The 15335-nt window shown below is 43.4% G+C and overlaps 1 protein-coding gene across 2 annotated transcripts in view; it reads right to left on the bottom strand.

The window, feature by feature from the left end:
• The window catches only part of LHFPL6 (LHFPL tetraspan subfamily member 6), a 243909-nt gene extending 229961 nt beyond the window's left edge, over positions 1-13948 (bottom strand). Inside the window, exons 1-2 of one of the 2 annotated variants that reach the window (XM_081083002.1) lie at positions 13701-13948; positions 11898-12476 (exon numbers count right to left, since the gene is read on the bottom strand). In XM_081083002.1, coding sequence (XP_080939128.1) covers positions 11898-12282 — 385 coding nt within the window. In that variant the 5' untranslated portion in view covers positions 12283-12476; positions 13701-13948. The remainder of the gene's footprint in view (positions 1-11897; positions 12477-13700) is intronic. The other variant, XM_081083003.1, reaches the window with a different exon arrangement.
• Between the last annotated feature and the right edge of the window lie 1387 nt (positions 13949-15335).

Here is a 15335-nt window from a genome sequence, read left to right as displayed (position 1 = left end):
GGATCAAGACCAAAACCCGGGTATGTGCCCTGACCAGGAATTGAATTGTGACTCCTGGTTCATAAGTTGACACTCTACCACTGAGCCACACCGGCCAGGCTCTCAGACTTCTTTTATAAGGCATTAATCTCATTCATGATGGCTCAATCCTCATAATCACCTAACAGAGTCCTCATCTCCTCATAATATCACATGGGGCATTAGGATTTCAACAAAGGATTTGTGGGGCACACACCATTAAAACATAGCAGCAGCTGGTTTCTTTTTGCAGAAAATAAACAAAACCTATTCAGGGCTTTTTAAATGACCTTGAAGAGAGGGATGTGTTATGCAGCATCATTTCAGCATCTATGACTGAAGAATACTATTCCCAAAGGACTAACATTTTATAGGGGACTTTAGTTAAGGAGACTTTGCTTTATATGTCCACATATGTAACATTATATTATTTGATATTTGAAATATTTTTGTGAGGTACAGAAGAACAAGGTCACACCTTACAGATTAAAAAAAAAAGTGTTGCTAATAAATAATTAAAACTAAATAATACATCAAGTAGTAATTGAAAATATAAGATGTTTACTATTCTACTCACTGCAGGACTAGAAAAATAAAGTACAATAAAGTTCCTGCTTTATTTGAAGAGATGAGACAAGAAAAAGAGAACCATATAATGAAATTTTATTTTTACCCAACAATATCTACACTAATAATAGACAAACATGGTAATTGACCATACCTTCGCTATGCCCGCCACTGGCTGATCAGAGCGATATGCAAATTAACCGCCAACAAAGATGGCGGCTAATTTGCATACTGCAAGCAGGGCAGGACAGCGCAAGCCGCCATCCAGGCCCCCATGTGCGATCTGGGGACGGGGGCCACTCCCATGTGCAACCTGGGGGCGGGTGGGGGCTCAGGTGAGGCAATTGGCATCACTTGCCTTTGCCTGAGCCCCTGCCCACCCGCCGGGGACATTGGGCCCTCTCCGAGAGAGAGAGAGAGAGAGAGAGAGAGAGAGAGAGAGAGAGAGAGAAAGAGAGAGAGAGAGAGAGAGAGAGAGGTGGAATTTCACGCCCCGCATCCCTCCCTGATCGACCACTGCGATTCCAAGCCAGTGAGGGCTGCCTTCAGGCCACAGCTCCAGGTCCCTCACCCCCACCCCAGGCCTGAGAGCACAGTGCTGGGCAGGGGCACCCAGGGGTTCAGGAATGCAGTGCGAGGTGCAGGCACGACTTGGGGAGGGCTGTGTTTACACCACAAGTTCCTCACTTCTGCCCTGGCCCACGCATCCCTCCTCCTTCCCCTCAGAGGCCCAGCTTCTGCCTACATGCTTGCTGGTCAGGCCCAACTGCACCAGGTAGTGAGCCATGGCGATTGGGATGGCCACTTCCTGGGATGGGACGGCCGGACCATGGCGATTCATGAGGGCGATGAGGCCCATGGGGCATGCGCAGCCCTCGGGCGGCGGGGGTGGCTGGCTAAGCCGAGTCTGGCTTCAGTGGGGCCAGTGGGAGCCCGAGGCCACCCCAACCCCCACAGGTCCCGGGCGGACGGTGGCTCAGTGGAGAGCGGTGTCTCCATGCATGGTGCCCAGGGGCGACTGTGAGCTGCTGCAACCCGGCCCCATGCTTCAGGAAGGGGGAGAAGGCTAGCAGCCACCAGCACCCTAGGTTGCACCACTTGTGCCTCAGCCTGCCAGGTCAGCAGGATCCAGAGCAGGTGAACTGCTCCCTTCCCCCAGTGGTAGAACAGGGAGGAGAGCACTGGGTGCAGGGAGGGGACCTCAGCTGGGATCCTCCTGGTGTGGGGAAGGGGCCCAGCCTGGACCTGGTGGGGAACTTAGGAAGTCTGGCTAAGCAGGCGCTGGTTCATACCAACTCTTACTCTGCCATCTTCCTCCAGCTCTTCAAGCTAGCTGCCCTGCCCCACCTGTCCGGGGGAATGGGCTCTGGGTGACCTCCCTGAGCTCAGACTGTGGACCCAGAGACCTCAAGGAAGAGTGCCCAGCCATGCCCGGGCAGGGGCCAGTGCAGAACTACCAGGGCAGAGTTGCTTCAGTGTCTTGGTGAAGTTTGCAACTGACCCAAGGAGGAAACCCGAGAGGGGAAAGGCCGGGAGCCATGAATTGCCAGCACTTTAGCCACTTGAAAACAGCTCCACTTGGAATGTGAGGCGGTTCTATGTTCAGCTGAGAAGTGAGGGGGCTGAACTCCACCATCGCCGGGCTCCTGTCAGTCCGAGGCCCCAGCGTCCACCACGACAAGGAAAGAACAGAGTGAGGGGCCCGGAGGAAGGGAGGACAATGGAAGAAAACCGTGTCTAGACTTCCCCAGCCCTCTCCTATCTGCTGCCTACAAGAGCCCCAGGCCCGGCCACAGTTCTGTCTCCACCTTTTAGTCCCCTATTCTCCAGCCACAGAGGAAAGAAATAAGGAAGGAGTCTGTGCTGCCTTCAGAAAGTATCTATATACCTGATCGGCCAGTTGCCTTCCACAGAGGGTGGCCAGACTGCGGCTTAGGCCCGCTCCCCACAGGGACATCAGTAGGACATCCTGTGAGGGCTCCCAGACTGTTAGAGGGGGCAGGCTGGGCTGAGGGATGCCCCCTGAGTGCACAAATTTTTGTGCACAGGGCCTCTAGTGTTTATATATGTCTTAGTACATCAAGGTATCTGGTGTTGTCTGATTATTAAAAATGAGACAAATGAAAGGAAAATTATTTACTGAACTTGTAAGCAGATCAGTTCTGAAGCTTACATTACAGGTTGAGCTTCATGAACTCCAAGAACAAATCACTAATCGGTATGATGTCTACCATATAAAGAAAGGCTAATGAGCCCTAGTTGGTTTGGCTCAGCAGGCCTGTAGACCAAAGGGTCCCAGGTTTGATTCCAGTCAAGGACACATACCTTGGTTGCGGGCTGCTTCCAGGCCCATGCCCTGGTCAGGGTTCATGCAAGAGGCAACAAGTCGATGTGCTTCGCTCACATCAGTGTTTCTCTCTGTCTTTCCCTCTCTCTTCCACTCTTCCTAAAAATCAATGGGAAAGTATCCTCGGGTGAGGATTAACAAAAAAAAAAGAGAGGGGAAAAAAAGAAAAGCTAATGAGATCCCCCAATAATGAGTCAGCATTATCAATGTGTCAGAAGTTGGGCAAAGTTACTCCAACCTCGTGATCTTCTAAAAATAATCATTCAAACATCCCTGAGAATCAGTAGCTCCATTAGAATGATTTAGCTAGAACTTTGTTTTTATCATAATATTCTATTGATCAAGACTTACAAGATAGAATATTATCCTTCATTTCTAAAGAGAGACACAAGGTCCTTGGTTTTGTTAAAGAAGAGTGGAATTAACATTATGTTTATCCTTAACAAAGTATTATTACAAAGGCTTCTAATAAGGGATATTTACACTAGAAAACTTGGCCAGCATGCAACAGTGAAAGATCAAATTCTTCTGTTAAATAATTTTTAAAAGACAGAATATTTGCTTTGGTCAAATGTGTTGGCATACTCCTCTAATGGCCTCTCTACTACATATAACATTATGAATACTAACCCTGAAATAAATAATGAATGTATTTATTTCTTGAGAACTGGCAAATGTTGGTATATTGTATTATTCCAGGCGGTTCTACTGTACTACAAACAAAAACTAAATACCAAAGAAACATTAAAAATGTTATGTTCAGAGACCTATTATCATAATGGTCAGAAATTCTGAATTCTACATATAATTCAATGTGGAATTTCAATTAACATTTATTTATGTTGATAATATTCTCAGCTCAACCAATAACTCTCTAAAATTCAGTGTTCTCTGCTGTAAAGGAAAAAATTTACTTGACTCCCTGGGATGAAATGAGAATCGAGTGTTCCACAGATGAGTGGTCCCATTGGTGTGCTGGGCTCAAATAAGTTAGAAAACACTTAATTCTACACTTAATAAACAGTATACCATCCCCACACACACCCCAGGAGATTGGTAATAGGCATCAACATACTAAAGGCTCTGTGTCTTCTGCTGTAATGAAATCTATTAACTCCTATAACCAAGTGTTTCTCAAATGTATGTTTCCAAAACTGTTTTTGCTTTTTCCTGTTAATGCCTACTGGTACACTACAGAACACATCTGCAGGTGATACCTTAAGAGAACAAAAATATGAACTTTGATGACACCCAAAGTAAAACTCTTGAACTTGATGCAGTTATTCTTTCTGGTTATAACCAACACACAACTCTTGCCAAGTAAATGTACTGGAGAGTTAAAATACTAATAGAGTAACAACAATAACTCTGTAGGAGTGCAACATTTTATGCACCTTGTGATATTGTATAGGATGATGTAAAAGGTCTCTTGAGTGTGTGTTTTGAATTTTTTAAAATAGATATTTGCAGTCTATGAGTTAGCAAAGCTAACTAGTCAATACTGACCCTGCCTCAGTAGTGCCTGGCTCTGGCTGTGTTAGCTGATGGTAACAAAGGGAAGTAAGTTAAAAATCAAATGGTACTCTAGAAAAACTCTATATAAAGTAAATGAAGATTTGGACCATGTCAAAATAAAAGTAAACAATCTAAACAATTTTAAGAAGAAAGTCTTGCATAGCTTCTAATATAATAGCTTCCAGTGCAATGGATAATTCCTTATTCCACCATTTTTAAGAATGATTGTTGTTACATTTGACATCAAAGACACAGTCTAGGAAGTAAAAACAAGTAAATCAAATAGGGAAGGATTGAGTACACTTGACAGTAAAGAAACCAGGGCTTTGAGCGCACCCTAACTGAACATAAACCAGCAGCAGGTCACTTTTGAAGGGTGAAGGATGAAAACATAGCACTGGAATGACAGTGGTTTGTAATTTGCAGCTGGAGTCACAAATTTAAATGTTAGCCTGGGCAGCTAGTTAGATATTAATGAAAGAGAAGGGAACAAAACTAGGCTAAGCCTAACCCTGATTAAATCTAGAAGTTACAGCTAATCCCCAGTAGGGAGAAAGGACCAGCTTTCCAATTTCCCCAGGGGACAACTGGTCCATTCTCCCAGACTACACAGAGCATGATGGGGAAGTATCAGCATGTTCAGTAGGAGCCAAGATGGCAACAATAAGAGAAGGTGCCTAGCCTGGGGAAAGGATTGGATTGGGCAGGGACACAGATCCCTGGAAGATCCAGAAAAGGGCTGGATAAGGGAAGGAGGCCCCAGCACAAGCCTGCAAAGAGCTAGGAAAGAGATTGGATAGTTTAAAAGAAAGCTTACAACCTTCCCAAACTCAAAAAGATATGATCAAAGCTTAACAAAGGCCCAAGTTTGGTTTGTTCATTAGTTTATTTCTTTGTTCATTTGTTCATGCACCCAAGCACAATGCTGGTTCCACTAGGCCTTGGCAGCGGACGTGCAGATGGGGAAATGAGACATAGAGAAGTTCTGCATCTCTGCATCCTGGCCCTCCTGGGCCTGATAGGCCCGAGTGCAAGCTTGCTGCTCCAGAGGCTGGTCTTCTTTCACAGCTGGACAGAGCTAAGCCACCTGGTCCTGGATGAGACACCAGGCACCTGGGGACAGTCCTTTGGTTTTGTTCCAATAAACCTTGTCATAATTAATCACATCCTCCTATGCATGGGTCCCCGAAATGCTTTTCTCATGAATTTTTAAGGACCCATGACTCTGGGAGTATCCCATTTCCACCAGCAACAAAAATAGAATTTTCGTCAAAGCATAGCATGGAAAATATTTAGTTATTCTGCTTATAGGACTGCCCATTAACAGTAACAACTCAGGTCAGTAAAATGCCTTAAAGGAAAACACAGTTATAAATTGCTCCATTCCTACACTAATTCTGATATTTGCTGCTTATATCACATCATCCCCGAAATAACAACTATAGATGTAAGAGATTGGATAAACCACACCTAGTTTACATATAAGTCTACATTCCCCAACACCAGTATCATAGAATAATTTAAGTTAATAAAATTGGCTCCTGTTTCTCAAAATGTGGTCGGTGGACCACCTGTGTCCAGAACCCATGAGGAGTTTGTTAAAAGTGCTTCTTGTAGACCCCACCCAGACCTACTAAATCAGACCCTCTGGGGCTGGGCCTTCGGCTCCCTACTTGGAATAAACTCTCAGGTGACTTTTAGACCCAATAGAGAGTTAAAAGGATATTGTATTGATTTTTGATATCAATTATTCATATGGGGAACTTGGGTCTGAAAACCATGAAAAACTTTCCAAATTAAGGCTTAAAACAGTTCTTCTGGAAAAAGTATGCAAAAAAGTAAAACTTGACAACAACTTTTTGAAAATGTAATTTTAAAACATTCTTAGCTACAACTATATAAAGTTTGATGTTTCAGATTTTATAAAAGATAAGTTAAATGATTGATGTCCTGCCTTTAAGAAATCCAATGCCAGAGTAGATGTTGTGTGTGGCGTTCGTTGCTGGTTGTCTGCACTGCATCTCCCTTTCACTTCTTCCTCATTGGCAAGACCCTGCTCACACTGCCCCACTATCCATCTCAAGCTTGTTCCTCTTTATTATCAATTAGAGACCTGGTGCACAAAAATTCGTGCACTCGAGGGGTCCCTCAGCCCAGCCTGTGCCTCTTGCATCCTGGGACCCCTGGGGGGATGTCCACCTGTAGGCTTAGGCCTGCTCCCTGGGGGACTGGGCTTAAGCTGGCAGTCAGACATCCCTCTGGCAGCCTGGGAGCCCTTGGGGGATGTCTGACTGATAGCCTAGCTGCAGTCAGATATCCTTAGTGCTGCCGAGGAGGCAGGAGAGGCTCCCACCACGGCTGCTGCGCTCGCAGCCATCAGCCCAGATTGTGGCTGAGCGGAGTTCCCCCTGTGGAGTGCACTGACCACCAGGGGGCAGTTCCTGCGTTGAGTGTCTGTCCCTTGGTGGTCAGTGTGTGTAATAGCGACTGGTCATTCCCAGGGGTTAATTTGCATATTACCTTTTTATTATATAGGATGTAATGTGGGACATCTGATTGTGATGGCAGGTGTGTTTGTGGCCCTAGAAAGTACTACTATTCAACAAGAGTGTAACATCTTCCCTAGAGATGTTTAAGTCCAGGTCAAAGCTGGTTTAAGTAATGTATCATTCTGCCTAGCAGCAGAAGCTCAGACTGGCTGATTCCTAAGTGCCTTCCTGACCTAACCATTCTGCTTTTCCAAGATATACATGGTTTTTCAGAGTTGGACAAAGGCTGTCTTGGCTGGACTCTGTGGTCTGAGTGGTCTTCATGTCTTTCAGTTAGTAATTCCTTACTGAAAAGCCACTGCATGAAAACTACATAGAATACATTAAGGTCTTGTTTTAAGTTCTCCATCTAAAGAATCTTGTTTCTGGTAAAGGATAATAGTAAATGAAAGTATATATGTGTGTGTGTGTGTGTGTGTGTGTGTGTGTGTGTGTGTGTGTGTTGTGTGTATATATATATAGCATAATGCATATATTATAATTATAATACGTATAAAATATGTATTAAGAGAGAGAACTCCAGGAAAACAACTTTCTGTGACAAGAACAAGGAGAGATGGAATGGGTATGTGCTCAGACAATACTAAATTACAGAGGTGAGTCTTTTTATAGTCCAATTAGAGAGGTTTATATCAGATCATGATACATCTAAACTTTAAGTTCTGAAAGTAAACCATCTACCAGAGGTCACATTTTTAAAAACACGAAATGGTTAACTTAAAACAAGATTATTAAGATATGTTCTCAGAACCAGCATTATCTAGGAACTTATTAGAAATACAAATTATTAGTCCCCCACCAAACCTACTGAATCGGAAATTCCAGGGTGGACCCCAAAATCTGTGTTTTACAAAGTCCTATGGGTGATTCTGATGCATACTAAAATTTGAGAACCCCTGGCTTAGATCTCAAAACAACCTTAAGTTGTAGGTTACAGGGAGATGAATAAAATATCTTTAAGATGTACTTTAAAGTAAACCCTGAACTGGCCCAAGAAATGCCTGGCCTTCTTAAAATTAGAGCAACTCCAGTTAAGACACTGTCACTATAAAGCTACTATGCTCATTAATATGCCAACACTTATCATTTATATTGTTCCTCAGCTGTCACTTGACAAAGAACCTGGGTATGAAGGAAAGCAGACTGTGGCATATCATATGACAGGTCAGGTTTAAAGTGGAGTGAAGGAAGGGGAGTCCCAAGCCCTTATCCCAAAGGGGTGAAAGACAGGCCCAGGTGAAAGCCTGTAGTGAGGGAATACTAGAAAGGCAAGGATACTTTCAGCAGACAGAGAAAAGGCTGCTCAAAGAAACCCTTTGTCATCATTACTGTCTTGAGCAGCACTTCAGTATCAATTAATTGAGGAGATGGTCTCCCGTGGCCTGTGAGGACAGAACAATTTCTAAATTGGAAAGATAGTTGTTTGCTACTGATTAGCATTCTACACCATTTTATAAATATATGCGACTCACATTCAAACTAAATGTGGATTACTCCAAATCCGCATTACATACAGCACCAGAAGTTTCCTAAAATGAAATCTATAAATTCAGATACCAACATTTGCAAGAACTTAGTTAATATATCTTTATAATGTCCTTACATGTTTCATCTACAGAGCACATACTTTACTATCACTTACATTAAAAAGTTTGATGTTAACTTTTTAAAACTCTGTTATAGTACTTAATGACCACAGCAATATTTAAAAGCAAATAATTTTATATTCAACAAACAAATAAACATTAAAGCTTCTATTTTCTCATAGCACATTTCCACACGATGCAAATGTTAGCATTTTTGTTATCTTATATTTCTCAAAGGCTTTCTACATGCCTTTTAAAAACTCAATTAAGGCCCTGGCCAGTATGGCTTACTTGGTTGGGTGTCATCCTGTACACCAAAAGGTTGCCAGTTTGATTTCCAGTCAGGGCACATGCCCGGGTTGCAGGCTCAATCCCTAGTAGGGAGTGTGTCGGAGGCAGCCGGTTGATGTCTCACTCTCCCATCAATGTCTCTCTCTCTCCGCTCCCTCCTTCTCTCTCTAAAAATCATTTAAAAAAATCTTTTTAAAAAACCCAAAACACAACTCTTAAGGGTAAAACTGAATTCAGACTTGCTTTTGAAAATTATGACAAAAAAATGACTTCAAATATAAGATGGAGATGGTGGCAAAGTTTATGTTACCACAGGAAAAGCTGAAGTCATTGTCTTAGAAGTATTCCTCCTATAGGCAGCAAATGCCCATGTACAACAGTCTCTTTTTGTGTTGTTCTATCAGCCGACAGGTGACATTTTAACCTCTAATCAACCATAGCAAGATTATTCGAAATTAAGGTTGACATTTTGTCCTTTAACTAGTTCCAAAGTACTGCAGGGGTTTTATTGCCTGATGTTACACCATATGTGCAAACTCTCAACACAGCAGGCAGGGGTTAAGCAGGATGCCTCTGTACTTCACCATTCCGCTGCTTCCTGTGTTTTTGGAACAACCCTAAGTTTTGCTAAACATAACCCTCTTGGTGAACCATTTTTAGTAAGAGAATCCGCCTTATAGCAGAGTATGTTGACTATATTTCTGAAGTATTGCCATGTGTGGAACTCATAGAACTCACTGGTTTGGTATTTTGCATAAAGTAAAATTACTCACCACTTAAGTGTTTATGAATAAAAATCCAGACAATTATGAAATAAACAACAGGAGAAATTCTTTTTGAAGTATTTTTGCGTCTGTCAACTGGTTTACCATTAAATGATAGCAATCAATGGCAGATTTTCCCAAAGCCTTTTCCATAATTCAAGTTATTTTTTAATTCTAAATTTACTATTATTTGAGTAATAGGATGTATTTACCTACTTGTGCCCTGAAGGGTTTCAATTCAGAAAAACTCTCTTAGGTTTTACATTCAGAATTTTTTGCCAGATTATGAAAAATATATATGAAAAATGAGAGAATGCCAACTGCTAATAATAAACTATATCCTTAGCTTAATGTCAGTAACACTTATCAAGCCAGAGTTCATGAAAAGAAAATCTAAAGAGAAAAACCAGTACCTTTTAAATATATGTTTAACTTCCACAATGGTCTTTCTTGAGTTTTTCTGTTAAGTAAAACATTTAGCTCTATATAATCCAAAAAAATTTATACATAGTTTAGAGAGGGAAGCATAAAATCTCATGGGTCTTAGATTCACTTTCTGTTGCCTTCTTTCATTGTATGTTTAAAGATAATCAATAAAAAATGATTTCTCTTTGTAAGCATTTTCCTGTTCTGCCAGATATAATAGCAGTTCCTGCCCTAAAATGAAGGGGGGAGGGAGGAGAGTAATATTTACCATAAGAGGAGAAAAAGAAACTGCCTAAGCACTTTTCCTGAGCCAAGTGAAACAAAACATCAAATCAAGTTTATTCTTAACGAAAGATATTTAAATAGTCGTGGCATTAGTTTTATTCTTAAAATCCGTGGTATCACGTTTTCAAACTCTGGATTTATATTGCAACTTTCAACAATAATCTTTCTGTTTCCTAATAGTTTTACTTTATTTACTTTATTTCTGTATGAATACACATATCACATGCAAGACTTTGGTTAATGTTGAACACTGAAGCAATAAAGAAAGGAGAGTTAAGGCCCTCAAATTGCCTTCTAGAGCAGAGTGAGATGCAAAACCACAGAGAAAAAACAGATGAAAACAAAGTTATATCTGGAAAAGAAATAAAGAACTGCAACCAACTCTATCTCTTGTTTTAAAACACAAAACTTTTTGCCACTTGCATTTTTTAGCACAAGAATTTTCTTACTTAAACATTACTTGAAAGTTTTATATTAAATAATCTAAAATAATCTGTTGGGGTTTCTCCAGTAAGTAGACTCTATCTCAGAACTATCAATTTTTAATTGCTTTTTTTCTGGGATTTTTCACAAAACTCTGTAAGGAAACACCAAATGAAATAGTAACAGACTCTTACTTTATAATGAAGTTACAAATACATTTTACATATTTTCCTAGCTTTTCCCCTTCACTCTGCATTATCTATGATAGTTGTCATATTTACCAGGGTAGATTATAAATCAGACAAGTTCAGCCTTTCAGGTTGAAAAATGGAGGTGAAAGGCACAGCGGAAAATATGTAAAGTATAATTAAAACCATATGACCAGAGATATTGAAGCAGTACTTGTTGGAGGAAACCCAAGTAAAAATCAAACCTGTCCTGGTGTTAGTGACATTATCCAGTCCATTTGGGACAAGTAGACATCATTTGCTAAATGTTCTTTTTTTTTTTTCCTTAACAGCAAGAGTACCTAGGGAAATGAAATCCTAACAAGATAGTTATGGCTATAGCTATCTTTGTAGAATAGTGAAATTCATAGTTCTTAATGCAAAACTGGTATCTTATTTAAAACAGTAATCACTTATTTAAAAATATAGTTTAAGATTGGGTAAGGGTAGTTTTACCAAAGAGTATTAAAAGATCTATGATGACAATGCTGAATCAAAAACATTTCTACTTTTCTATGATGTCTTCTTGATTAAAGACCTGAGGATTCCAGTAAGACACAGATAATCTAATTGCTTACTGTTGAACATGAAGAGCGAGAAGTGATGGAATGCAAACTGTCTCCCCTACTACATTATAAATGACCTCACATGTTATTGCCTCACAGGCTAATGATGGATATAAGTGTAAGGATGTACAGAAATTTAAGAACTCTCCAAGTTGTAAAGCAATTCCACTAAAAACCTCTGACTTTGGTAATCTATCACCAAAGCCATTTCATGTCTATTTCTTCAGAGCATTCCAAGTGTCAATTATAATAATCTCAATAGACAACCAGAACATAATTTTCAATATTACTTTGGGATTCCAATAAACAACTCAAGTGTAGCAAGTCACTTACCCCCCAGAAACTGAATTCCTCCAGCCACTCTTCCCACTGTTCTGGAGATGAGCTCCGACACACAGCAACCCATGAGAGCAGTGAGAGCCACCAGGAGGAGGAGGCCACAACCTAAGCCTGTCACGATGGTACAGATCCTCCATTCTGCACTGGGGATGCCCTGGAAAGAGGCATAGCGCCCACATTCTTCCACCATCACCATCATCTGCCGGCTCTCATCATGCACAGGATATGAGCACCTCCGGAAAGTACCGAAGGACACAGGCTTGCCCAGCTGGGATCCCCAGAGCCAGTAAGGCATAAAGAACCCCACGCAAGAGGTAGCAGCACAAAGAAACGAGAGCAAAGCCCAGATCACCCCAGCACACGTCAGGCTGGATGCCATCTTTCTCCAGATGGGGCAATGAGGACCCAAAGTAACTGCTCTGGGGCTGCAAGAGTAAGTGAAGGTGTGAAACCACCAGGTGTTGGGACCACAGGTAATCCACAGTTCTGTAATGGGGAGTGTCTATGAACAGAACGGATCTTCAGCCTCACTGGGCCTCAACTTCCGGTCCTCCGTAGTAAGGGTGATGATCCCTGGTAAAACAATAAGAAATATTGACAGTTTAATGTTTTTAGTGAAGTAGATAACATCAATTCAGTTGATCGACAACTTTTAATTAATAAACACTCAAACTTGCTCAAGAGTTCAAAAGCGGGAAGTCTCTGCATGAGCCCAAACAAAATGATTAGAATAAATTTCACACTTCCAGAATACCATAAATTCACCAAACTTTATAGACTGTCTGGACACACAGAATGGATGGAGCTAATAGGCACTCCCAGTACTCATGCAATAGCATCTGTGAATCCCTTCAATCTTAACTATCCTCTCCTGGAGTAAGTGTTTCTTTCACAGTGTATGACTCATTTTCATCTCTGCAATTTTGATTCATTGGTTCCAATAAAATTTTTGGAACTATCTCTCCAGTTCAATGATTGTCAGTGTCTAATCTGAAAAGTAATCCATACTTTCCAGTACTCTACAGCCAACCCCAATTATTCAAATAGTTCCACAAGCATTTGATTACCATCCCTGCTTCTGTTTCAGAAAGAGTTCCTGAACCATTTCCCACACTTTCCATAAAGAAATAAATACAGAAGCCCAAAGCCCATGCACCCTGGAGTTCCGTTTCCAGAACTCTCAACTCGAGCGTTCTGAGTCCACAGCAAATGCCCCCTTCCCTCACCTCTCCTCTTTCCCAAGCCTCGCCCCGCGGCTTCCTCTCCACCTCGCAGCCCCCTGTACAGTCCAGTGTGTCACTCCAGGGGAGCTCCGGCTACTATTTTTTTTTAAACCTTGTCAACTGCGGCCAGCGCCAGCGTTAACGATTAAAGTTGTCTGTCTGGGCCATGAGGCTGGGGAAGGCGAGCGGGGGTGACATAGGGGACGGGGGGGCCATCATCTAGAGCTGGGGTAAGGAGCCCTGGGGTAAGGCCAAGGCAAGCCCATAATCAGCCCCAGCAATGTCCTCCCCCAGCCTCCCCCACCCTCGAAGACACATAAGATCCCTGAATCCAAAAAGAGGGAGCGAGGCATTTTCCAGCCGGCCTCTGAAGGGAGGGGACCAGGATGGGAAGGCAGCAACGCCCCGAGGCAGACGCCAACAGCCGACGCGGCCGGTCGGGAGAGCCCAGCCCGCAGCCCCGCGCAGGAAGTCGGAGCCCGGGAGCCGCGCGACTCCGGCGTCCGGGGACCGGGGGGCCGAGGAGAGAAAGCGGCGGAGCCCACGCCCCGGGGCGGCCGAGCTCCTCACTCACATGGCTGGCGGGCGGCGGCCACCTTCTCCCCGCGCCGGGGCGCACACACAACTTGCTGTCTTTCCCGGACGGAACATCCACAGCCGAGAAGACCGTTCTTCCTTTTTCGCTGCCGCCCCTGAAGCCACAGAGAGCCCGGGCCAGACTTGGGAGAAGGAGCAGGGCCCGGCACCGGAGGCTGCCCAAGAGGACGGGCTGCGCCGCCACCAGTGGAGCCCGCGCTCCCCGCGTGTCTCGGGCGGGGGCTCGCACGCAGATGCACAGACCTCTCTTTGGCAGGCGAGGCACGCACCGCCTCCTCCTCCGCTGCCCGGCCCTCCTCTTTCTGCTGTTCCCTCCCCTCGCGCCCCGCGGACCCGGAGCAGACAGACCCGGACGAGGCGCGGTCGGCGGGGACAAGGCGCGCGGGGCGCGGAGGGGCGCGCCCCTCTGTGCGCTGGGGTCCAAGCCCATCTCTTGGGGTGGCTTTCGCGGCTCCTCCAGCCCCGAGCCTCCTCCTGCTCTCCTCTCATTGTGACTCTTTCAAAAGGGAGAGCGGCGGAGGCAGACAGACCGAGAAGTCGGGGAGAAAGTTAATTGTCTTTTGGGGAGCTCGCTAGGGGCCTTGGAAGACGAGACACGTTTCCCGTTTGCTTTTGTAGGTCTGGTATTTGGGATTTAAGCTCCGGTTGTAGATGAGAATGGGGGCCGTAAAGACTGGGTGAATTGACCCTTTTGAGCTTTGAGGACGCTCTTGGGATGTGGTTACTTCGGAAGTGGGTGAACAATGTGGACTTGGGAATGAGAAATGAATAGTCTGGCGGCCGTCTTTCTAGGCTGACCAGGGAGAAGGCTAGGGGCGACTCCCAGCAAAAGGGAGCCTCTCCCAAGACACTTCCTTTGGGAACTTTCAAGGTTTAGCGTTCCAGCTCGCTCTCTCCCTCTCCTCCCCTCCTTTCACCTTCTCCCACTCCTTCCCTTCCCTTCCATCTCTCCAGTCAATCTTGAAATCAATACTGACATTGGATTTATTTTCTAAGAAACAACTGATTTTTATTTTCCTTCCAGACGAGGTTTGGGATTTTTGTTTGTTGTTACTTTTCATGAGCGCTATCCCTTTGGCAGTTTAGAGCTACATTCAGTAGAAGACTGTGAAAGTCATCCTGAGTCTGGGAATAGCAGTTTGTGAAGTAGATACTTTCCCAGATATAGTTTGTGAATTGCTTCTCCAAAGTAATTGAAAGAAATAAATGAGTATGTGTATAGTAAATTTTCAAATTGCACCATTTTATTTAGCTATGATGGTGTATTTTCCCCCACAATTACAGCTGGAAATGTGCACTCTTTCATTATTATTTTGAAAGGCTTTGAGTAAGAGTCTTTTTGAGGTCATAGACTCTTTTAAAAATATGATGAAACTGATAAGCCTCCCAGAAAAGAAGTGCACATACATAATAAGCTTTATTACAGTGGAACAAGGGTGGGGGGAGAGATTATGCTCCCCATGGCACATTTGGCAAGTTTAGGAAACATGATTTTTTTAAAGATTTTTTTTTATTGAGTTTTAGAGAGAGAGAAAGAGAAACAGGGATGTGAGAACGAAACATCCCACACAGCCCCAGCCAGAGCTTGGTACTCCTTTTTCATTACCATCAT

This window comes from Myotis nattereri (assembly GCF_964212035.1).
Source record: "Myotis nattereri genome assembly, chromosome: 2".
NCBI lineage: Eukaryota > Metazoa > Chordata > Mammalia > Chiroptera > Vespertilionidae > Myotis > Myotis nattereri.
The sequence above is the reverse complement of the archived record's forward strand: the minus strand, read 5'-3'. Positions and strand labels throughout refer to the sequence as shown.